This window comes from Chrysemys picta, chromosome 3 (genome assembly GCF_011386835.1).
Source record: "Chrysemys picta bellii isolate R12L10 chromosome 3, ASM1138683v2, whole genome shotgun sequence".
Classification (NCBI taxonomy): Eukaryota; Metazoa; Chordata; order Testudines; family Emydidae; genus Chrysemys; species Chrysemys picta.
Genome location: NC_088793.1, coordinates 70,851,764 through 70,876,422, shown reverse-complemented (window position 1 = coordinate 70,876,422; position 24,659 = coordinate 70,851,764). Strand labels below are relative to the sequence as shown.

The window sequence follows — 24,659 nt, the reverse complement described above, 5'->3', positions numbered from 1 at the left end:
CACAAACATAGCAGAAGTTATCAGCATTGTTCACACAAGTACGAGGCATCTCTGCTCACTTTGGCTAAACAGAAATGTGTCCCTTTGCAAAATCAAACACTGACAAATAAGAGAACACGACACTGTATGATTTCTAGAGCTGATATAGGGCAATTTGTTCAGCAGAGTGATGTAAGCTTCGTTATGATTGCATCATCCATGACTTCTAGGAATAACATGATGCAATTCATATCATGAATGACGCAATACCAGATTCAGATTGCATCATTCATTGTTTTGCCTAAAAAGCAAGTACTGTCCAAACTCAGTCATAGATTTATTCATAGATCAAGTCAAAGATGTATTTTAGTCATTTCTGGTTTAAATTGAGATCCCTTCCCTTTATAACTCACTTATCCTCCGCCATTCCCAAGTCAAGGGTAGTATATACTGACCCAATAGCATATCTTGAAAACTAAAGCCAATCAACAATTTTAAGCATCATTTTCGTTCTCAGTGACCCAGAATTAGTAAAGTTTGACTCCATTTATTTCAGAAGCATTTTGGCTGTAGAGCAGTGTATTTGGAGGATTTTCTTGCCATGCTGTATTAGGGGGAGAACATCACCAGTGTGACAGACCCAGACCAGTGGGATACAGGAGTCTGGTAGAGCACAAATATACTGGTCACTGGATGAGTAGTTTTCTGTTCCCTGAGTGACCAGAGCAGGGGCTGCACTAGAGTAATCAGGAACCTGCTAGAACCAGTTAAGGCAAGCAGGCTAATTAGGACACCTGGAGCCAATTAAGAAGAAGCTGCTAGAATCAATTAAGGTAGGCTAATCAGGGCACCTGGGTTTTAAAAGGAGCTCACTTAGTTTGTGGTGCGAGTGTGAGGAGCTGGGAGCAAGAGGCGCAAGGAACTGAGAGTGAGAGGGTGTGCTTAGGGTGACCAGACGTCCCGATTTTATCGGGACTGTCCCGATATTTCCTTGTTTGTCCCGCATCCCGACCAACATGCGGTCGGGACACTGGACAAACAAGGAAATGCCCCGGAGCCTGGAAGTGCTCGCACCCCCCCCCCCCCCGCCCCGACTCCGTCCCCTCCTCCCCCCATTGGCTCCCTCCCCGAATCCCCGCCTCTTCCCCGGGCTCACCATTCCCCCTCCCTCCACAAGCGCTGGAGGGAGGCCCGGGAGACGCAGGGGAAGCACGGGGCCGGGGTGAGTAACAGTCCGGCCTGGCCCCGAGCAGGCAGGACTCAGTTGGGTGGTTGGGAGAGGAGGGGGGTGACCCGCGGGGCCAGGCGGCGGCTGTTGTTGTCCCCCCGGGCAGCGGGACTCGGGAGCAGCCGCTGCTGCAGCTCCCACTGCCGCGGGGGAGGAAGCGGCCATGGCGCTCCGCGGCTGCGGCGCCTCCGAACCCCCCAAGCCGGGGCCTGCTGCAGGGACCCAGCAGTGCGCACGCTGGGCCCAGCCCCTGGCCAGTCGCGTCTGGGCTGCTGCCCAGCTGGTGCTATCCCGCGGCGGCCCCAGGGCGGAGGCATCGGCCGCCCAGCCCCGTTCGTTCCCCTGCGGGACGGGGGGGCTGGGGCCTGCTGCCCCCACTCTGGGGCCGCCGCGGGATAGCACCAGCTGGGCAGCAGCCCAGACGCGACTGGCCAGGGGCTGGGCCCAGCGTGCGCACTGCTGGGTCCCTGCAGCAGGCCCCGGCTCGGGGGGTTCGGGGGCGCCACAGCCGCGGAGCGCCATGGCCGCTTCCTGCCCCCGCGGCAGTGGGAGCTGCAGCAGCGGCTGCTCCCGAGTCCCGCTGCCCGGGGGGACAACAACAGCCGCCGCCTGGCCCCGCGGGCCGCCCCCCTCCTCTCCCAACCACCCAACTGAGTCCTGCCTGCAAGGGACCAGGCCGGACTGTTACTCACCCCGGCCCCGCGCTTCCCCTGAGTCTCCCGGGCCTCCCTCCAGCGCTTGCGGAGGAAGGGTTGTTTTTTTTTTTGGTCCCTCCCCCCGCCACACCCTCCCCTCCCCCCGCGTCCCGATATTTGTCTTGGGTGATCTGGTCACCCTAGGTGTGCTACTGGAGGACTGAGGAGCACAAGCGTTATTAGACACCAGGAGGAAGGTCCTGTGGTGAGAATAAGGAAGGTGTTTGGAGGAGGCCATGGGGAAGTAGCCCAGGGAGTTGTAGCTTTCATGCAGCTGTTACAGGAGGCACTATAGACAGCTGCAGTCCACAGGGCCCTGGGTTGGAACCTGGAGTAGAGGGCGGGCCCGGGTTCCCCCCAAACCTCCCAATTGACTTGGACTGTGGGTTCTTCCAGAGGGGAAGGTCTCTGGGCTGTTCCCCAACCCACATGGTGAATCTCTGAAGCAAGAAAATCCGCCAATAAGCGCAGGACCCACCAAGATAGAGGAGGAATTTTGTCACACCAGACATTTAAATTTTATTTAACTAAAACAACAACGTTATGTATTCTGGATTTTTTTCTTCAATAGCAAACATACAATATTTTAACAAAACAAGCATATGAATTTTTGAATGTAGTTAAACATTCAAGTTTTTTAAAATCAGGTTTGTGTTAAATTGGTTTTAAGTAAAATAGTTAAATGAAGTTTATTTATTTTTCAGACAGGTCAACATGAGAAACTTAAATTATTGGTTTCTGCAGCTAACTCAGTCATCTTCACCTTCATTTTCCTGTTTGTTCATAATCTGGAAAAGAAAAAGAAACTTTCCTGCTTTTTCAAGTGCCAAACGATTTCTCAATTTGGAATGAATTAGTCCAAAGGAAGAAAATATTCTTTCTACACCGGCAGAAGAAGCTACTGCAGTTAAAACTGAGATTATCACCTCAACACTCTCTGAATCAAAGTGTTTAAGTGGCTTCCACCAGTTCACTGGTGTGACTTTCTTTAAAACATCATCAGCAAACATATATTTCTTGAATGGTTCACCCTTAGCTCTAAAGTTTATTATAGTTGGCATTATGGAGGGATGATTGCTGGATATCCATGTCATAGCCAACTCCTCTTCTTTAGCAGTTAAGATTTGACCCTGGTACCACTTATTGAGAATATTTGCAAGAAAATGAGCTGGAGATAGTGCTTGTCCCCTTCATTTTTTAAATGCTTATAATTTAACTCTGTCATTGCATATTTCCCTTTTTAAGATCTCACTCAGTTCCTTCCAAATTTCAACAGCATCAGCGATAAAACAGCGATTTCCCTGCATTTTGTTCAAGGCTACAGAAATAGGCTTCAGGATACTCCGCATGTCTTCAACATTTCTCTTTAGCTCAGTGGTGAAAACTTTGGCTGTGACGGTGCCATTTATTTTTTTAGGATTTTGTTCACAAACTCTCATCAGATTAGGCCAGTTCTTCATATAGTGCTCAAACCAGTCCACTATTGAGTTCCAGTGCATGTCTGTTGGGAGAGTGAGCTTGGTTCCTCCCACTTTTTTCAGAGCAGCTGCTGCAAAGTGGTTGTTACAGAAGTATTTTGCAATTTCAACAACATTAGCCTTTATTTCTGGAACACTGAAGTCTTTGGCTAGGAGGTGCATCAAATGAGCACTGCAACCATGTTATTAACTTGGGAATCTCTTCTAAATTTCTTCTCATCTTGGATCCATTTGCAGCATTGTCTGACCAAGCTGCATACTAGACATCTGAATTTTTGTTCACAGTCTATTATAGCTTTTACTGCTACTTCTTGTAAGTATTCTGCTGTGTGTGTTTTTCCTGTTGTATCAATTGTTTCTGTAAGGAAGACATTCCCTTCTTCTGTTGTCACACAAGCACATACAACAGAACCATTGTGGACACTGCTCCACCCATCAAGACTCAGGTTAACAATTTCACCCTCTAGTCCTTTTGCACACTGCTCAATTTCTCTTTCATACACTTTATCCAGCAATTTGCCTGTGACATCTGCTCTGTTGAGTGGACTGTATCCTGGTCTCAATGACTGAACCATGTTAATGAAGTGTGGGTTCTCAATCATATGGAAAGGAGAGTTTGTTGCATAAACAAACTGGGCGATTTTTTCATCAATTACCTGTTTTTGTAATCTGCTGGTTCTTATCACAAATTTATCTATGGTTGTTTCTGGATGATGGAGATTTTTTTTTTCTTTTTGCTACAAGTGATATACTGTGGCTATGGGACATACATGATGTGACTGAAACACTATCACTGGCAGATTACTCTGAAACTATAGAAAATGATGGTGATCTTGAAGGTGGATAGTCTTCAGAATCTTGTATGTTGAGGATGGATTCTCCTAAACAAAATAAGTCAATGCAGTTATTTAATTATTATTATCATACTGCTCATTTAGTATTCCTCATTGCATTCACTGACACTCAGTACTACTTTAAAGGTGAAATTGTAAAAGGAAGATCTGCCTATTTCATCTATTTATTTTTTATCACAGCTGCATCTAAAATGATAGTGCCATAGAGTAACAACTATATTTTTTCTCAAGCATGAGAATTCAAGAATAGTCCAGAAGGAAGACAGTCAGTCCTTAAGGAAGAAGTATGAAATAAAAAAGTTTACCAACCTGAAGATCCTGCATGTTCAGACATGTTCCTTTCATCATCTTCAATACAACTTCCTCCTGAGAAGGAACACTTCTCATGATGTTTCATTCAGGAAACCAGGCCTTGCACTTCTTTGTTGCACTGTTTGCATTTTGCACACATTCCTGTCTTATCCACAAGTAGAGGAACTTCTTTGAAATATTCCCAAACCAGGTTTCTTTTACAGCCTGCTGCCATTATGGTTTTCCCTTTTAGTGAGAGAATGGTATGGTAGATCTCAAATCAATGAAGGCTACACTCAGAAAGACCTCAAGACTTCTGGAATATGCTGCTCAAACAGTTTCACTTTTGTTTCTACTGCCTGTCCCTCCTTTCTCACTTTTTTTTTTATGTTTTTTTAATGGGAGATATCTTATCTCCTAGAACTGGAAGGGACCTTGAAAGGTCATCGAGTCCAGCCCCCTGCCTTCACTAGCAGGACCAAGTACTGATTTTGCCCCAGATCCCTAAGCGGCCCCCTCAAGGATTGAACTCACAACCCTGGGTTTAGCAGGCCAATGCTCAAACCACTGAGCTATCCCTCCCCCCAAAGGTCATCAAATCCAGGCCCCTGCCTTCACTAGCAGGACCAAGTACTGATTTTGCCCCACATCCCTAAGTGGCCCCAGACTTCTTCTCCTCATCCAGATCTATTCCGCCCACAACAATCTTCTATTCATTGAACTTTTTGAAACTTTGCACTTTTAGAAAGAGGTAAGGGATTGACTGTACACAAATTTGCAGAGGGACGATAGGGTTGAGGTCTGTTATTTCTCACCTCTATATTTTATTTATTTATTTATTTAAAAACATTTTTGCTGTTAACAAGCATGTTATCTCTGGAGACCCAAATCCACAGTTTGAGAACTGCAAAACTAAGCATCTCTGATGGTATCTTCTAGACGGAGCACTGAGTCCCATTGGGTAGATAGAAAGATTAACCTAAATAAATGAATAAATTAAATAAATAAAAAATACAAAAGCCTCTGGAACCCCATAAGATTGGGTCCCTAATCTGTGAACTATTGGAACTCATTTACAAAACTTTTCTTAAACATTACATGAATATCTTGTCTCATACTATAGAATTAGAATTTATAATCCCTATTCCATGATGAGATATCTTTGAGCTATAATGTATCTTAATTAAAACTATCTTTAGATTGTTTTTTTCCTCAAAGCATTTTATCAAAAAAATCCGATTTAAATCAAAAAATTGATTTTTATCCACCCTGTTTGTTATACATTTCAAAGAGAGAGGAATACAGAGATATTCCGTGTTTACAATTCATTTAAATGATAGGATGTTCTTTTGACCTCTGAAGTATCAGAATTACAGCGTATATAGGGACTGTTGATTACATTGTCGATTCTACTCATACATATGTAAATACACAAAACCACAAATGTTACCTCCCCACATGTCTTTTGAGGGTTATTTATTTAGCAGGATGTTTAACCCTTTCTCGCCATGCGTCACAGCATGACAAACAACTACTCTTTTTTTGCAATACAGCCAGTGAAAACAAGCCACCTCAAAGCTTTAGAAGTAAACCTCCCTGATGTCATGTCTCAGCTAACCTTGGGCCTCATCCTCCAAACACTTATTACATAGTCCCAACTACTGTGATTAGTCACATTGGTGTCAAAAAGAATAATTCCATGACTTCAATGGACTCACAGTAGTAGGAACTACACTCAATAGTTAGAATTTGCAGAATTAGGCTTGTAAACTGTGAGCTCTCAGAGTTAGCAGTATGTCTCTCCTCTTTCTGAGGAGCATCTAGGATACCCATGACACCAGTTACAAATGCAAAATAGTAATTATTACTATTAATAAAAGTAAAAACATGTTAGAACAGGATTAAGGTTGCTATGGAAAGCACTCAAGACAGAAAATGCCAAAGTTAGGGTTGACTGCATATCCTTCACACATGCAGTACGACATTCTTTAATTACAAGACCATATATTATTATTTCTGCCAGTTCACTGTCTCATTCAGTGAGCAGGTCACATGGTGCCCCACAGAGGGGAAAGCTGTTCAATATTTATTTGTATCCTCACTGTTCAATAAGGAAAGGTCATCTCATGCACTGTACAAGACAGGCTGTCTCTAGAGACCTACACAGCCAAGCATCCTTCACTACACAATGTCCATCTGAAGCTGGACATACTTACAAACAAAAAAGGTCTTTTAAAATGATACTCTAGCTGTTGCTCCATGCGGCAGCTAGAACAGCAGCAATCACATGTGGACACAGAACACTAATTAAATCATAGCAGGAATTAAATATACTTACAGAATTCACTCATGCCTAATTAAAAAGAAATAAAACTTCAATTTAAAACATTCATCCATTAGTAACTTCCCTGAAAGAAAGTTGTGTCACAAACTGACAAAAAGGCAGGAAATTTTAAAAGAAGGTGAATACTACTCCCTAACTCTGGGGAGAAAAGGCAGAGTATAGTATCATTTAAGAGTTTAACTAAGCAGTTTTTTTTTTTCAATTTTGGCAGCATACATGTCAAATTATTTGTAAATGACCCAGTCTGTTGGATCAAATAGCCCATATTTTCAGATTGATTGATTTTTTTTAAACTCAAAAAGTAGCTCATGAAAAGACTTAAGGTCCTGGAGGCTGAAGTCTTGTATTTATTCCCAGAGCAGGTGAGACACACTCAGTGGGAGTGCAAGCTCTCCCATGTTGCCACACAAATATACCTAAACCATGTCCTACAGCGGCAATCAACTTGGATTTCTGAGCAAGGAAACTGCCTGCTGCTGTTTGTTTCTATTGTGTTCAAGGAAACAGGGCTCTGTGTACATTTTTGTAGATACACAGGATTGAACTACAGAAGTACCTGACTTGCATCATCAATTTCTCCTCCTAACAGAAACAACCCGTCACAATCCAGAATATTGGCTAACCACTCAGGCCAAAAGGGGCAAATAGAATCTTATGAGGTTCAAGGGGAGAGAATTGTCAAGAAGTAAGTGTTGGCTGGGACCAGGGATGGGGCTATTGATGTGTACCTGTAAAAGAGGGGTATTTTTGTTCCCTTATGAACTTAGAGACTGTTTGAACTATTGGTTCCTAGTTCTATCCTGTTCCAGCAGGTACTCTGATTTTTGCTCTGTGGTAGCGGCTCACCATTTGTGGTGACTGCTGCTTTGCAGGATTAGCATCATTGGTATTATGTGCATTTCCACAGCAGCACAATAATAATTGTAATGTAAAATGAGAATGGTAGTGTGACGTTTCACTCCATATCTTTATGAAAATATGCTTATGATCTGAATATGACATAACTGAGATATACTTTATGCAAGATAGCTCACATGAGATATCCTTGGAAAGGTTATGACTTACTGAATGTGATTATCCAATTTGTATTCCTTTATCATTTCTGTATCTGAAGTTAGGAATATTGACTATGTATCTGTATTTCAACTATGCTACTTTGGGTGATGCCCACTGCTAACACTTCAGGTACAACAATGGAAAAGCCAGACAGGGCGCATAGCCCATCAGCGAGGACAATAGACTGTGAAAAGACTTGGGCCTTCCTGCCGATGCTCCATACTGCCACTGACTCATGGACGCTGTGACACTACTAGTTCAGGTGGTCTTGTCACTTGCTACCAAACGTTACCTGGAACGTCTTGTAACTTTCCACTGGAAGGAAAGGGCGGGGGGGGGGCAAGTTTGGGAAACAAACGATTCCCACCTTATGTAAATCCTATATAAACGGGGAGGGGGAAGAAGGCAAAGGGGGCTCCTCCTCTTCATGGCCTGTCTGCCCAAGAAAGACTGCTAAAGCCAACTGAAGGGAAGGCAGGGGGTGAGTCCAGTCTGAGACAGGGGTCCAGTCTGAAAAGAAATATAACTGGAACTCTGAACCACAGAAATTTTGCAACCTGCCTAAAATAACATTTAAGATAAGAAATTACATTTTTTTAACCTGTTTCTTAAGTATATTGAGCCTAGCTTGCGTATTTTGCTTTATTTGGGCAGTAATATGCTTTGTTCTGTCTGTTCTCTTATATTCACTTTTGTAGTTAAAAAAATTTGTTTTGTTTATTATTAAACCCAGTTTTTGTAATTTTTAATGGGGGGGCAAGAAGTTGTGCATATCTCCTTCCACATTGAGGGAGGGGGAAAATTTCATAAAACCTTTGGGTTTGTACCCCTTAAAAGGAGTGGCATCAGAGTGTTGGGGCGAGCCCCTAAGGCTGAATCTTTCCAGAGCAGATCTCTGTCTCTCTCTGCACCTAGGCGTGGCCCTGCCTGTGTGTTTGGCTGGAAGAGGCTTGTGAGACTAACCCAACAAGGCCAGGTAAAGGGTACCCAGGCTGGCAGAATAGGCTGACTCAGTTAAACCCCAGCACATCAGGTGACATCCCAAAGGGCCCAAACCTGTCACAGGAAGGTTTTACAGTTTATTTTAACTGAATATTTTTGAAAAAACACAGCACAATAATTACTACTGCATAGCTGCAGAAATATCCAAACCACAGCACTTCGAAAGCACCATTTACAGTACTTCAGTGAAGAGCCACAGTAACAGGTAACAAAGCCCAGGGAAGTAGAAAAAGGGGAGGAACATATGGCTCAGGCTGTCCCTATTATATTTTAAATATAAAACCTGAAAAGAGTCCGAGTGCCCTCAACTCTTATTGACTTCAGTGGAGGTGCTGTATGCATGCAGCTCCTATGGACTTCAATGGAAATTGACAGTCTCAGCTGAACACACTCAATTACTAATCTGACTAAAACAAAAAGTAAATAAATCTTTGAACAAACACTGAAGTGTGCATTTCAGCATTAATGAAAATGATATTGAATTTTCTTTCTTTAGTTTTATTCATACTATGCAAACATCTAGCCAATGCAAACAGCACTTTACATATAGACATAGAGCTCTAAATGAAAACAGCATTTTGCAGTAAAACTCTTGTTTACTGAAGCAGCAATGAACACATCATGTGACCTTTCATTTTTAGGATAAGAGAATTGGATTGGCATGCCAGTTAGCCAGCATTTTAAATGACTTGGTTTTGAAAGGTAAACAAGTCTCACTTTTACTTGACTGCTGCCCAATAAATCAAGTGAGGATAAAGAACTATAAAGAATTTCTAGACAAAGAGCTTGCTCTAGAGCCCAGCTACTCCAGGCATGCATAGTTCTGCACAGTGTTTTGTGAAGTCAGCTACACTTGCCAGCACACATTTGCAATCTGTTTCGTGTCCTAAAGTGCTACAGAACTTTTCCTTTTCCTCCAAACTCAGGGTCTGCTTCTGCACTTCTTATTCCAAGAAAACTCTTGTTGACTTCAACAGGAATTTTTCCTGGGTAAGATGACAAGATCAGGGCCCCGGATTGTGATTTCCTTTAAGGGTAAATCTTATAGAATGTAATGTCAACTCTGACAGCAAAAATTGATGAATGTAAATAAAAGAGTGTAGCCTATAGATCAGGCATAAAATACAGATGTGAATAAACAGATCTTTATTTATGGTTAATTTTGTAAAGACTTTTGTGTTAGGGAGGAAGAAGAGAGAGAGAGAATCCGTGTTTCAGTCTTACTAGAGCAATCGGCTATTAAATTTTATGATTATTATTACGCAAGTTTGAAAAATGTAAATCAGTAATAGTTATGGAGTGATGTGCCACTTGGGATAAACACTAAGCACCAACTAAAGTTAACATTGTAACTCATGCCATGTGAAACTCACCATGCTTCATAATTTGTTATGAACTCCAAACTCATACTAAGTTCACAGATCTTTCCTGTGAACCTGGGCTGATTTAGGAATTTGCACCTTGGTTTTGTTGCAAAATCAACACTTTATGGTTGACTGAGTTTTGCTTTGAGATTCTAGGCCCATTCAAATGTGGAAAACGAATCAAATGGGGAGGATATGAAGCCACATGGATCTAAAATGTATATGATCCCCTGCAAATGAAATTTGCTGAGTTTTACATAGCTCTAGAATCCACCTGAACTTGTACTCCAAAACAAACTGAATTTCTTTGGTGGACTGAGACATCTAACAGATTTTAGCAACATTACGAATATTCAGTAATAAATCAATCCTATATTCAGGGTCAGGTCATAATTTGCACTTCTGTTGCAGTCATTGTCACACACGGAAATTGTCAATAATTCAAAGTTAAACTATATTTGTAACAAGTCATTATCCACTGATCTCACATTAGAACCATAGTTTACATTAACTAATTTAATGGAGTAGTTAAATCAGCTCCATGGTTATGCTGGAAACCATAATGCAGAGCACTGGATTTTGCAGTTGACACTATGTGGAACCAGCATTCAAAATTATAGTGGGGATGAGAATGTGTAGTGTGCCTGCTGTTCCTTTAATCCTTTCCTTACTGTCAGAGCCCCTTACAGATCCAAAGTTGAGTCCTCTTATTAAAAATCCCACCATCATTCAAATATCTTTCTTTAGACAGATCATGGCAAGTAGAGATGCTTGGACAACAGTCAAAGTAAGAATTTTACTACAGCTTTTCACATTCACTATGACTATGGCCTATGCATTCAGTGTCACCATATCAAAGGGGGCCATCTGTTATGGTAAATAAACAGGAAAAACCCTGTAAAATTGATTTTCCAACAGGGCACTCTGGCTTTAAAAATAAATAACTATGATCCAAACATGGCAAAGGGAGCTTTTCAGAAAGCAGGTGTCATTGATAGATTAATTTTAATCTATTTTTGCACCTTATTTAACGTATTCACATTTTCTGTTTAAAACCTACTGACAGCCCTTAGAGCTGTGTTGTGGAGGCTAATATTCACAGTCAAATTTTGTGTTCTCAATTGATACATGAATGTAATTAAAACTAAATATGCCCCAGGGCAGCATTTTGCCAAATAATAAGACTGTCCCAGATCTGACAGATATTGAAGGTCTAACCTTACCCACTTCCATCTCCCCAACTAATTTTTTTAGTTTTAAAATTCTGTCGCAGACCACAGACCAGCCTTTTCATCTCTCACTCTATCACATTCCCTCTCTCACCCACCGATTCCCGCTCTCTTCCTCTCTCATGGCTCCCTGCCTTGCACTCAGTCCTGCAACATCCTAACTAGCCTTGTGACTAGGCAGTAGGAAGCTGGCTGCAAGCCTCATTAGCAAGCAAAGCAGGTTCCAGTGACAATCAACTATATACAAAATTAGTTGCTGGGGTGGGAGATGCAGTCAGCTCCTTCACAGGCAGCCACTGACCTATTCAGATAAAACATTCCCTCACACATCACTAGGTGTGAGGTAAAAACCTTTGAAGGGTTAGTTTTAGTCTTCTCTTCAGCTCCTAGAAATGTTTTTCTTTTAAATGTTAATGACACTTTTTCACAGAGAATTTTGGCTTGTGATTTATATGGTGACCACTAGGAAACTTCAGAGGAGGATGGGAGCACTCCAAGTTTTTGTGGTTAAAAAAAAATTAAATAAAATTAAAAAAGGGAGTGAGGGAGAAAACATCATTTTCATTAGTATTCCTCTCACATTCAGATTTGATTAACAGAATATTGAGAAAAATCATTTCAGGCTTATTTGTGTTCAGATTCAAACTCTTCCATCTTTAGCTCTCAGACTGAGCAATTTTTCATAGGTCACTTGCATTATTTGCAATTATTATTTATAACATAGTTAGAGCTTGCAGTAGGTTCATTTCAATTGCACTCTTTTTAAAATCTTATTATAAATGTTGTTATAAGTCCTTTGATACAATGGACCAAATCCTGACTTTCCAACCCTGGAATAGAAAATGAAGTTTATAATCCTCAGCCTTGGAATTGCACATTAAGTGCAGCCAGAATTTAGCCCATTATATCAAAGGACCTTTCTCTTAAGAAACAGTACATGATTACAGCTCACGTACCTTTATCTTACAAGAACAGGTAGCTTTTATTCCTTCCCTTCTTAAAGATACCCTGAGCTTTTTGCAAAGCCTCAAGATCTCCCTTCCCCACCAATTTTTTCTCTATGGTGATGAATTTCAAAAGCATGTTCATTCCTCAAAAGTCAAAGCACATTTTAAAAATGTCATTGCACAGGCATACAGCACAGCACATATGCAGTGATGCTCTGTATTTTCCCCTTCTTGGAAGCAGAGAAGGAAAATAAATGTATTATTTCATGTTAATGCTGGCTAATAAATGCAGATTTAAAGAAAAATCAAAACACTTTTAATCCCCGCCCTCCCAAATATGTTTAAATTTGTAAAGTAACAAGAACATTATCACAGACAATGGTTTAGGATTTACACTAGTTCCCAGGGAATTTGTAAAGAGTTTTTCTCTTGTTACCTTGGTAACTGCTACCTTGGCACCCTTGTTGATAAGCTGCACCACATTATCCACTTGGCCTTTGTACGCAGCTATGAGAAGGCGTTCTGAAAGCACAGCGACCGCATCCTGCTGGCTCATGAATTAGGAGAGAAAGGTTTCCAGGGCAAGCAGTGGACAAGTCCCTTCAGTCCAAAACGAAAGCTTCAGATCAGTCCAAACATTGCATGCAGAGGCGAAAAAGGACCCCAGCTCGCTGGAAGGTTAATTTATTACTATGCCATCTTCTGGACCTAGTGATTAGAAAACAAAACTGCCATCAGCAACATTTTGCAAACTGAAACACTGCAGCCACTCATCACTGAACCTTTGAAATGTTCTTGAATTTTCTTCAGATCAGAGGAGGGCTATGGAAAAAACGATCGCGCATCCTACACGTGTAACTATTGCATTTCTACATGCAACATACAGGATTTGGCTACAACACACTTTTATTGTATCCTCCCACCTTCTCTCTTGTTTCCACTTCAATCACATTGGCATCAAGGATACAGATAGAATTATGGTCTCGTATAGGTGCCAGCTTCAGACCACGGTGATGCTAGAAATAATCCAGAGACAATGCACTGTAGAGAATGCATCCTTTTGTAAAGTACTCCAGGGAGATTATTTGTGAGTCAGATCTTCCCCAGCATTCCCACTCATTCACAAAAGTACTCTCTCTACTGCCTCCTTTATTGACATGCTCACTTTGTTTCTCATAATTTAACCACAAAGTGTATTTAAATAAATTTGCCCCTGAAAATTTTTTCCATCTCCAAATTCATCTGGTGTTACACATATTGTAAATTTGCTTTTGCACAGAATTCCTTGCATTCATTTATCTGTCCACACTTGCAGCCATTGCTAACATAGAGTACAGCACTGTGCAGATCCTAAGGCAGACAAAGAGCACTGGCATAGGGTTACCATACATCCGGATTTTCCCGGACATGTCCGGCTTTTTGGTCCTCAAATCCCCGTCTGGGGGGAAATTCCAAAAAGCCGGACATGTCTGGGAAAAAAGGGAGGGTCGTGGGGCTTGGATCCAGACTGGAGCCACCAGCGCCGGAGCCACTGGGGCCGGCGGTGCTTGGCCGCCGGCCGGCGCCGCTAGCCCGGGGCCAGTACTAGGGCCGGTGCCCCAGGGCCCGATGTGAGCTGGAGTCGCCGGGGCCAGAGCCGCTCGGCCGGTGCCCCGGGGCCGGAGCCGCTCGGCTGGGGCTGGTGCCCGTGCCCTGGGGCCCGAGCTGAGTTGGAGCCGCCGGGGCGGGCCGGAGCCGCTTGGACAGGGCCAGCACGCTCAGCTGGAACCAGGGCCGGTGCCCCGGGGCCCAAGCCGAGCCGGACCAGAGCCGCCTGGTGCCCGTGCCCCGAGCCGAGCTGGAGCTGCCAGGGCCAGGGCGTGCGCGCTCGGCCGGAACCGGGGCTGGCACCCCAAGCCGGGCCGGAGCTGCCGGAGCCGCTCGGCCGGGGCCAGTGCCCGTGCCCCGGGGCCCGAGCTGAGCTGGAGCCGCCGGGGCGGGCCGGAGCCGCTTGGACAGGGCCAGCGCGCTCAGCTGGAACCAGGGCCGGTGCCCCGGGGCCCGAGCCGAGCCGGACCAGAGCCGCCCGGTGCCCGTGCCCCGAGCCGAGCTGGAACTGCCAGAGCCAGGGCGTGCGTACTCGGCCGGAACCGGGGCTGGCACCCCAAGCCTGGCCGGAGCTGCCGGAGCCGCTCGGCCGGGGCCAGTGCCCGTGCCCTGGGGCCCGATCCGAGGTGGAGCTGCCGGGGCCGGCGCCCCAGGGCCCGAGCCAAGCCGGGCCGGAGCCGCCGGGGCCGGATGGCCGGACTGGGCCGCGCCTCCTCGTGCCCCCCCATGCCCCAGCCCCAGCTTCAGCTTACCTGCTGCCTGCCTGTTTCAGGCTTCCCGCGAACATTGGATTCGCGGGAAGCAAGGGAGGGGGAGGAAAAGGGGGGCAGAGTGTTCAGGGGAGGGGTGGAGTTGGGGAGGGGACTTTGGGAAAGGGGCGGAGTTGGGGTGGGGGCGGGGCCCCTTGGAGTGTCCTCTTTTTGTTATTTTAAAATATGGTAACCCTAACTGGCACAGCAGTTAGACAGCCAAAAATGAAGTATATTCAGGACCCCTAATTCAAATTCAAAACTCACAAAATCCATAGGGCTATTTAGAGCCAATACTAAGTGTAGTGTGGATTTCAAATCATTTTGTTTTTAGGTTACGAGGGAGGATGATGATGATCCAATTAACTGAAAAGCATGTCTCTTACAAAGAACCACATGCTATTCATCAGGAGCAAAGATAGAGTAGTAATAATGCAAGCTACTGAAATAGAAACCACCAGTCTCTAAGCATATGGCTAACTTTCTGTCAGGCACCTAACACATCTACATAAACATAATTTACACGCCTTATAACCAACAGTCTTAATACTCAAAACCAGATTCCACTGCATTTCCCTAATGCTGGGGAGAGTCCACAGCCAAATGGGTAACCTAGGGCCCTATTGCAAGACAAAATATGCCAGTTTTCATTAATATCAAACTAATATCTAGGGTCAAAGTCCTGTAAATTTTATTATTCATAAGCCAGAAACTGCTTCTTAGGTAGAACATCTTTTACAAAATTATTGTTTATAGAAGTCCAATTGGGGACGGGGATGGTGGTGCACATAGGTAAGACAGCTCCACACCTCAAGGAAATTATAGTCTATCTTGAACAGACACAATACAAACCAGGAAGGGATTGGGCATTTAGCTGGTCAGCCAAGATTGGGAAAAGGTGACAATTGGGAGGGGAAAAAAATAGTGGGGACAGCAAAGGGACCTAGATGGGGCATAGGAAGAAATTAAATGTGGCAAGGGGCTGTGTTCGGAAATTACTTAAAGCTGAAGACAAAGAACACTGGATGCGGAAAGGAAGAGGAAGACAGTGAAGTGATGAGAGGAGTGGGAATAAAGTTGGGGGCAGTAGAGGAAGATTACAGCGGCAGCATTTTTTGGATAGACTGGAGAGGTAAAAGGCAAAAAGGCCAGAAAGTGGGAGGTTATAGCAGTCAAGACAAGAGATAACTTAGGCGTGGTTTAGGGTTTTAGGTTGTTGAAATGAAGGAGGGATTGATTTTAGCAATATCAAGAAGTGAGATGGTGGAGGAGTATCCACAGTGAATCAATTGAAAGGCAGGTAGACATGCAAGATTAGACGGAGTTTGAGAGGTCAGAAGTGAAGTGGTACAGTAGATTTGCAAGATGTCATCATAAAGGTGGTAGCACAAACCGGGGGAGCAGCTGTTTTTAGCAAGGGCTGAGCATACAGAAAAGTGCAGTGGGGAAACCTACCTATCCCCATGGAGTCTGGGTAACTAAAGATGGAACTCTGAAAGTCACTTGGAGAAAGAGGAAGATGTTGAGCCACCAGAGAAGATACTAAAACAGGGGTGGGCAAACTTTTTGGCCCGAGGGCCACATCTGGATGGGGAAATTGCATACAGGGCTGGGGAGGGGGGTTGGGGTGTGGGATGGAGTGCGGGGTGTGGGAGGGGGCTCAGGACAGGGGGTTGGGGTGCGGCAGGGTGCTCAGGGCAGGGGGTTGGGGTGCAGGAGGGGGCTCAGGGCAGGGGGTTGGGGTGCGGGGTGCAGGAGGGGGTCGGGCTCGGGCCAGGCGCTGGATGCTTGGATGGCCCCGGGGCCAGCGGCAACGGCCAGTGCCGCTGACCACAGGGGCTGCCAGAGCAGCAGCCAGTCGGGGGCAGTCAGCCTCCACCGCTGGAGCAAGGGACAGCCGTTGGCCCCAATGGCCTCCCCGGGCAGCAGCACCCCGGGATCCCTGGCAGCAGCGCCCCAGGGACCAAGGAGTAGCTAAGGTTTAGTCAGGGGTATTTATAGTAAAAGTCATGGACAGGTCATGGGCAGTAAATTTTTGTTTATTGCCTGTTACCTGTCTATGACTTTTACTAAAAATACCCATGACTAAATCTTAGCCTTACATAAGCCATATTAAAAAAAGCCATGAAACGCAATGGTTGTAATAAATAGGTTGGTCTATAAGATCTATCAAATTTATATCTTACCCCCAAGTATTTGCTTTTCAAAGCTTAAATAAGATGAACCAGCCAGAGCTGTAGCTGTATTGTTAATAACATGTCATTGATGCTTCCATGTTCCTTCATAACTATTTTTCCTCATTCCCTGTCCTTCATGACCACCTATTTGCTTGCTTGTTAGAACATGTTAGATTCCCCCTCAGTTTTACAGTCACTTATTTGTTCTTATCCTTACTTCTAATTTGGCTGCTCATCTTAAAATATCTATGGCCAAACAGTTTATTTTTGCTCCTTTCATAAAAATCAGTGACATCAGTGAGATTTTGAGAGCTTTACAGTAAATCTCTGAGGAAGGCACAATGCGAACATTTTCCCGACAGGAGATTTACAAAGAAGATTTACAAAGAAATTCCATGTAGGCATTATGCAAGTTTTAACCACACAATTAGAAGCCATAGAAATGTTCACAAACACTCAAATGATTTGTGGCTCAGCAGACGCTTAGCACCATCATTTAATGCAAAGGATCTCATGTTAGTTACCCTACTAGCAAGTAAAACCCTAGAGACTGTACTCACTTTTGGTCTTAGGGTTTTTTCCCCCCAATCTTGCTCTCTTTTCTGATTACTGCAGTGAATTCTTTCTTGGAGACACCATTAGCCTTCTCGGCTTGTCATGCTCTGTGATTCTGAAGTGATTTACAGTTATAGCACTGCTGCTATAATGCATTTTCCTTCTTGCCTCTTCCACTGATTGAATCACATATAAAAGCATATTAAGGAATGGATCCAGCCATCAATTTTTATGTCTTTCTCATGTGCTATTTACGTCTCCTAAAGTCATCCTCTCATCTTCCTCCTTTTCAGAAATGTATTGACTTATGAGCTGCATTCCCATGTTGGGACCCTTTATATTTCCTTATCTGTGGATTACTCACAATTCAGAAAAGCATGTTTGATATAAATAAAGCTTGGATGATCAAGAGACTAACTTTTCCTCTCTCCTGAGGAGAGGCAAAAGAAGCAGATGGTGAGAAAGGGAAGGGGAACAACCCTCTTATTACTTACTCTGACAAATGATCCTTTCCCAGGGCAACAGATATGTGGAAACTCCACCTCAACAAAGCCCCCCAGCTGGGAGTTACTGCACTAGGGCAGGGAGACATCAGTACATGCCCCTCCCAGTAATATTTAACTCTCTGTCCACCTTGCACATCTAGTGTCTCCTCTTTAAAATGTTCACATATGCTGTAAATAGAAAGACAACAACTGCCTAAGTGCTACAGTAAAACCCATTATATGCTATGTTCTCACTCTTAAATTGTCCACAAAGAATTCTGCAATGTGGTTTGTGCTTCATACCAATTCCCTGGTGTCAGTGAGCAGGCTCCAAACAGTGCTTCCTCATTAAAGCACCAGAACCCAGGAGTCCTGACTTCCAGTAACATGCTCTTACCACTAGACTCAGGATCAATATCCACCCTCCCTTTTTGCTCTCCTTAGGCCTCTGGTGAATGCTGAAGCATGAGACAATTCAAACTTATTGCATCACAAACTAAAGAAAGTATATGAGAACTTATTTTGGTTTTACATATTTTACATTCAGATTCATCCTCGCTGCATCATTGTGCCTAATATCAGAATACTTATCTTGGGCAGGTCAGCAAAGCAATACCCACTTCTTGCATCCCTCGAAGAAAGCCTGCCAGATGTGATGACCACAGATCCAGTAATAACATGGCTCCACAGACCACTCAGTTCTGAGAACAGTCCTCCCCCCCGCCAACCCTCTCGTCACTGGAGCATCAAAGATGACAGTCCTACTAACATCATGAATTAGTATTTCAGACCCATAGCAATGACTCAGTGCTATGAATCTTGACAAGGTCTGATACTGATGTCCAGCAATGTCCACAGATTTTAGCAAATGCATGACTCAGCCAGTGAGGAATATGCCTAAGGACATTTTTGTATCTGGAAGTGAACAAAACAAGGTGTATGGTTGCTCGGTGACAAAGTCAGAAAGCTCTTTGGATTCAGTTTCTATCCTACATAGCCCAAAGAATTGACAAAAATGTAGGTTTCTGTATAGGCCCTCCTCTGTGATCATTACTAGACTAGTTGCTCAGTAACGTTACTACACAAAGACTCAAGTAGCAAAAGGCATAAGAATGATTATTTTAAGAAAATAGGCCAAATAAGTTTGGAAATTTGGGGAAACATTAAATCTCAGGGATGTTCAAAGACCTGAAGGGAGCTGGTGATGACATAATTCCATACAGACAGCTCACTACCATGGCACTTCCAGGACATATTGTAAAGGTAAACCATTGCTTGATTAATGCTCTTCCCTGGGGAAGAAGCATCTTTTAGTGTCAATACTATTCATAAGAAAATGACAAAAATCACAGGATTTCCTTGCTTTACATTCAGTAGATTATTGAAATGTTTCCAAAGGAATCAACGTATATAAACCCATCAACTATATAAACCCCACAAACACTAAATAAAACAACAAAATAGAAAGGATATAACACCTGACAACAGGTCATTAATAACAGCGGTCAAGTTAAGTTAGTGTCTAGATAAAAGAAAAATTGCATCGCTAACAAGAAATTTCCATCGTGCCCATCACCATGATATCAAGGCACATATACTATAAAGAATCACAATTTTTTTTCTACAATTGACAAACTCCATTCCTCACCTGCCCACCAAAAATGTTGCCAAGTCTTTCAAGAAAAACACCCATCACAACTTCTTACTGTACAGTATAATGAACAAAAAAGGGAGGATTTTAATGCTGCTTTACGTGGAAATCACTACATAACCCAAATTATGGACTCACTACTGACACTTCCATAATAAAGACCATGCATTTTGCAGAAATATTTTACACTATTAATATTTAATAACCATATTAGCTCTTAAATGGCACTTTACATGCTCGTATTGCAATTCTCTTCTTTTAATCCAATCACTTGCAGTGCAGCATGTTTCCTTTCCTACTAATATGCACATCAGCACATTAAAATCTGTACAAAGTTCTCGCTACTCTTTCTCTCACTGTAAATCATTTGATCGTATTTTGAACAAAGGGTGCAACATAAATAATAGTTTTGCATTCCGCATATTTATCTGCTACAAAGAATCTGATTTTTCCCCAGCAGCTGACTCATGGGCTGTTCGTTCACTCCCCGGCTCCTGGATGCAGGTATAGCTTTTCAGAGGTGCCAACTTTCTAATTTCCCCAGGGGGTACTCCACCTCTGCTCCGCCCCAACCGCCACCCCACAACCCCCTTTCCCCCAAGGCCCCACCTCTGCCCTGCCCCCTCCAACAAGTGTGCCCTGCCGTTGCTCTGCCCCCTCGCCCCCAGCATAGCTGATCCGTGGCAAGCAGGAGGAGCTGGGAGGGAGGGGAGGAGCTGATCAGCAGGGTCCACTGGCTGGCGGGAGGCACTGGGGAAAGGAGGAGGAGCTGATCGGTGCAGCCACTAGTAGGTGCTGATCACCCACTGTTTTTTTTCCAGTGGGTGCTCCAGTCCCAGAGCACTCACGGAGCCGGTGCCTATGTAGCTTTTATTTCTTTCTAACAACCGTTAAACTATTGATATTTTAAGGATTCTCCAGGATGTCACATCTTTTCTTCCTTTAGCTGCTCTTTTCAGATTCTCAAATGTCTCCAATACAAACTGATCACAAATGTGTTTTGCAAAAAGACAATACTCTTTCCAAAGGAGGACTTGGTCAACAAAAAGTACTATAATGGAAAAATCAAAGTGTAGCAGTGCTATCTAGAAAAAGGCAAAGTGATATGAATTATGGGGCAATATACACTTGGTTCATATTTTTCTTCACAAATATATATATTAATATAATTTATTTGCAGCACACGTTTTACATTGGTGAACATTTTTAAACTAAAAAAGAAGGTGACTAATAAAAATGATTACTTTGGAAAACTAGAGTATTGATCTTATGGCTATTTTCCTCGATTGTATAAAGTCCACATTTTGAAATGTTACTGTGTTGAACAGGATTCCTGTTCTTTATATATACACTGGATTTGGTATTCGTTTTCTTAAGAGTCTAGGACAATCTGGAACACCTTGAGATTATTTTTGTTTTTATTAATTCTTATTACTTACTCTGGTTGCCAGTCAGTCAGTCTTCCAAAGAGAATCTGCATGACAAGTGCTAACGACTCTTGTTAGGGAAAGTAAATTAGACTGATTTGTGGTACCCTTCTCTCACATCTGACAATTGCTTGCTTCTATATCAACAGTTAGCCATGCTAGTCACAAACACGAGGAACCAGCTAGGACAGCTTCTCCTGCTGCAAACTGAACTCTTCATCAAATAAGGTGCTGTTATCCTAGCACCACTGTCAGCTTGGGTCAATTTAAACTCATCTGACTGACAGTTCTCAAATCTCACCTTGTTACCACCCCCAAAAAAATTGTGAAGTGGTGTCAGCCAAGTCTAAACTTTTAAACAGAGGCGGAGACGCATTCAGATGGGATTATATGGGGATCGAGATTGCAATTTAAACTCATCACTGAAATGCCATTGATCATCTTGTACAAACAGCTGCTTCCTCCACCTCCCCCCACCACCACACACACAATGTATTTTTTTTCTTACCAACCTGAAGCCCTGACTTACACTTACATAGATTTTTCCCAAGGGTAATGAAACATACTCCACACTGATTCAAGAGCATATTTGTTTATAAATGCTCTGACTGCTGTGCTGCACCTTCCATAATATTCAACATTATTATTATTTTATATGTAGCATTCATCAGGTTATCTTCTTACTATAATTAAGTTTCAAAACCTTATTGTTCCCCCTCAGCTCCTTTAAAACACACACACCAGCACAAACACACCCACGCTCTTCAAAGACTGTCTATAAAAGCAAGCTTACCTCTCAGTGAGCATTTTCCAGCCAAACAATACTAATATAACAAAACAAAAATCTGTTGTTTAATGCAAAACAGTACATGTGTGTAAACACACGTGTGGGACGCTTGGGAGTTCATCTGCATATTAACAGCCAGAATGTCTTTCCAGCTCACTGCTATTTTACAGAAGTGCTGGGGTCTGAGCCCTGGGAACTGACCCAGACATTTGGTCGTGCTTGAGTGAGAACAGAGTTCTTTGTGCTTTGCATGCATGCAGAAATTCAAGCACAGTGGGATTACTAGATGTTGAGAAATCTCCCTTACTGCCATCATCTTCTGCATTAGATTCAGCTATTGCAAAATTAGGACCTTATCCAACTGCCACTGAAGTCAACGGCAAAACTCCCACAGAATTTAATGGGAGCATGATTGGGCCTACATTTTAAAATCCTTTCCAAAATTCATTTCTCTTCCTCTTGCGCCTGCTGTTTTGCCCCTGCTTTGTTATTCACAGATTCTTCTCCATGGCAAATTCTCTCATTTGAGTTCTTTGCTTTGCTTTCATTCAGATGACAAAAATGGTTCTAAATGAATGAGTTTTATTTCTGGATAAAGTCTGGTTTGGGGAGTGGATAGTGTGTTGGATTAAGGCAATGCTGATATCAACCTTTCACCTTCAGGAGTCTGTGTTCCACTGTCAAAGTGAAAATGAGCATGTGGTCTTATTCTCTTCCCACTCACTAGTGGACAATTACCCCCATTGAAAAGCTACCGTACAAGTTGATGCAACTCTCCACCTTCTGCAGCCTGCACTTAAGAGAGGCCCAGGACAGAAACAGAGGAATGCTGCAGGTCAGGACTGAGGAGCACTGAAAGATATGTGGGGAAGCTTGCAAAGCAGTGGTCTGCGCCAGCACTATCAATCTTTCACTTTCAAAAGGCCTATGTTTAGTCAACGGTAAAGAAAAAAATAGTAAATTTTGTGAAAAGTTTAAAAAGTAATGCTATACTGGAAAAGATCAGGAGAGAAATATGATCATAGATGTGTAGATTTTAAGGTCAGAAGGGACCATTATGATAATCTAGTCTAACTTCCTATATAATCCATACCATAGAAACTCAACCAGTAAACCCAACATTAAGACCATAATTTCTGGTTGAATGAGAACAGATGTGCATCAGTGCAGCGTCAGGAGACATCTGACTGTCAGAACAGGAAGAAAGGCTATATCTGCATTCACCAACTTTGAAAGAACTTCCCAATGCCAAAAATAGCACTGATTACAGTCTCTCTGCCACTGATATTCTCCAGATACTATCAGTATCTTGTAAATGGTGGTGGGACAGCCCCAAGAATCCAGACAAAATTAACATTCTACGATTTCACATAGAGATGCAATGAATGGGCTAGGCCAGCTTAGCGATCCAGTAGTAATTCACTGAACAAACATGAACATCTGAGCTGGTGATTCTAGCCTGGTTCTTTGATGCTAGATCAGGTGGAGGTAGAAGTATTGCTGAGGCAATGCTCACAAGTCCTAGGAAGTGGGCAGATGATCTGCTTTACTGCATCAGCAATTCCTGCCAGTATTTTCTCAGGGAAATAGGGGTGTTAATATTTATATTAGTACAGTGTCCAAAATGTGCTAGGCACTGTATAAAGAAAGTAGCAAGAATCTAAGAGTTCTGAAGGGAGCTCTGCCTGTATCCTAAGAATTGCAGTAGGTTACATAGGCTCTGAGTTGTATATGTAAACAAGGTGTCAAGAAACATACTGGAAGGACACAACTGCATCTCATCAGAGAAAAGTTGTTTCACACTGAGGACAGGAATATGTGTAGAGAGAGAAAATTCGTGATTTTTTTCATTGGTACTCTTTCCTGGGACTAAAGACATTTCTTGAATGATGTTTGCTCAATGACCCAGACTGCTCTCAGGATTGGTCACATTTGTCAGACGATCAACTTTAGATGAGAATACCCCTAACCGGTTGTAAACTAGTGGCTGAAATTCAGAGGGGGCAGCGTCTCTAATATATTTTACAAGTGGACAGTTTTGCATTAGGTGTGGCTCATGGTATTATATAAAAAGAAAGTGCCGAAATACACTTCTAGTACTTCCAGAAGTGATAGTACCAGAAGTGCCAGAACACTGTTACAGTTCCCAAAAGAGAGCCGGAATGGTGTTCTGGCGCATTCCGGCATGACTCAAGCCCTGATCATATCCAACACAACATTTCCAATGGTGTCACACTGTATGATGTCATGATCAAGATAAGAGAAAGCACAAACATTCAGCGAGCTGCCACACCTTGGGAAATTCTGAAATGAGAGAGCAAAAAATGAATGTGTGTCAGTGTGGAAAGTGTATATACACTTTTCTGTCCAAAGCAGCAGTTATAACATTATATTAGAAGTCAGTGTAATAATAATTCTCACTGATGGAACTGGATGTGCTGATCCTCCCCACCTTCACTTTTCACTGAGCAGCTGTCTGTCACCCCTGAACAGAAAAATTGTGTAGATAATTCAAATGATCTGCTGTTTTAGGGCCCTATTAGATGTTCATTGACTTCAATAGATTTTGGATTAGGCCCCTAAGCAGTACGTGACCTACTGGCAAGTGAACTAAAACCTTCTCTGAATTGATCCTAATATACCAACACCCAACCCTCATTTCTGGAAACATTAATGAATACATTACATTATACAGTTCATGTGATGTGCAGTGTCTTGGAGTATACTGTAGGAGGGAATACTGTAGGAATACTGGATGGCTCAGGGGGTTTGCT

The 24,659-nt window shown here is 43.1% G+C and overlaps 1 protein-coding gene and 1 long non-coding RNA gene across 3 annotated transcripts in view; both read right to left on the bottom strand.

Moving 5' to 3' along the window:
- Positions 1-24,659, bottom strand: part of ANKRD6 (ankyrin repeat domain 6) — a 173,235-nt gene that overhangs the window by 43,999 nt on the left and 104,577 nt on the right. For both annotated transcript variants that reach the window (XM_005299720.5, XM_005299724.4), the window contains one exon: positions 12,904-13,175. In XM_005299720.5, the coding sequence (XP_005299777.2) occupies positions 12,904-13,023 (120 nt within the window). In that variant the 5' untranslated portion in view covers positions 13,024-13,175. The remainder of the gene's footprint in view (positions 1-12,903; positions 13,176-24,659) is intronic.
- Positions 2,388-4,701, bottom strand: LOC135982628 (uncharacterized). Its single transcript, XR_010600082.1, has 2 exons — positions 4,544-4,701; positions 2,388-4,261 (listed from the first exon to the last, which is right to left on the bottom strand). It is a non-coding gene; the product is annotated as an uncharacterized LOC135982628 (long non-coding RNA).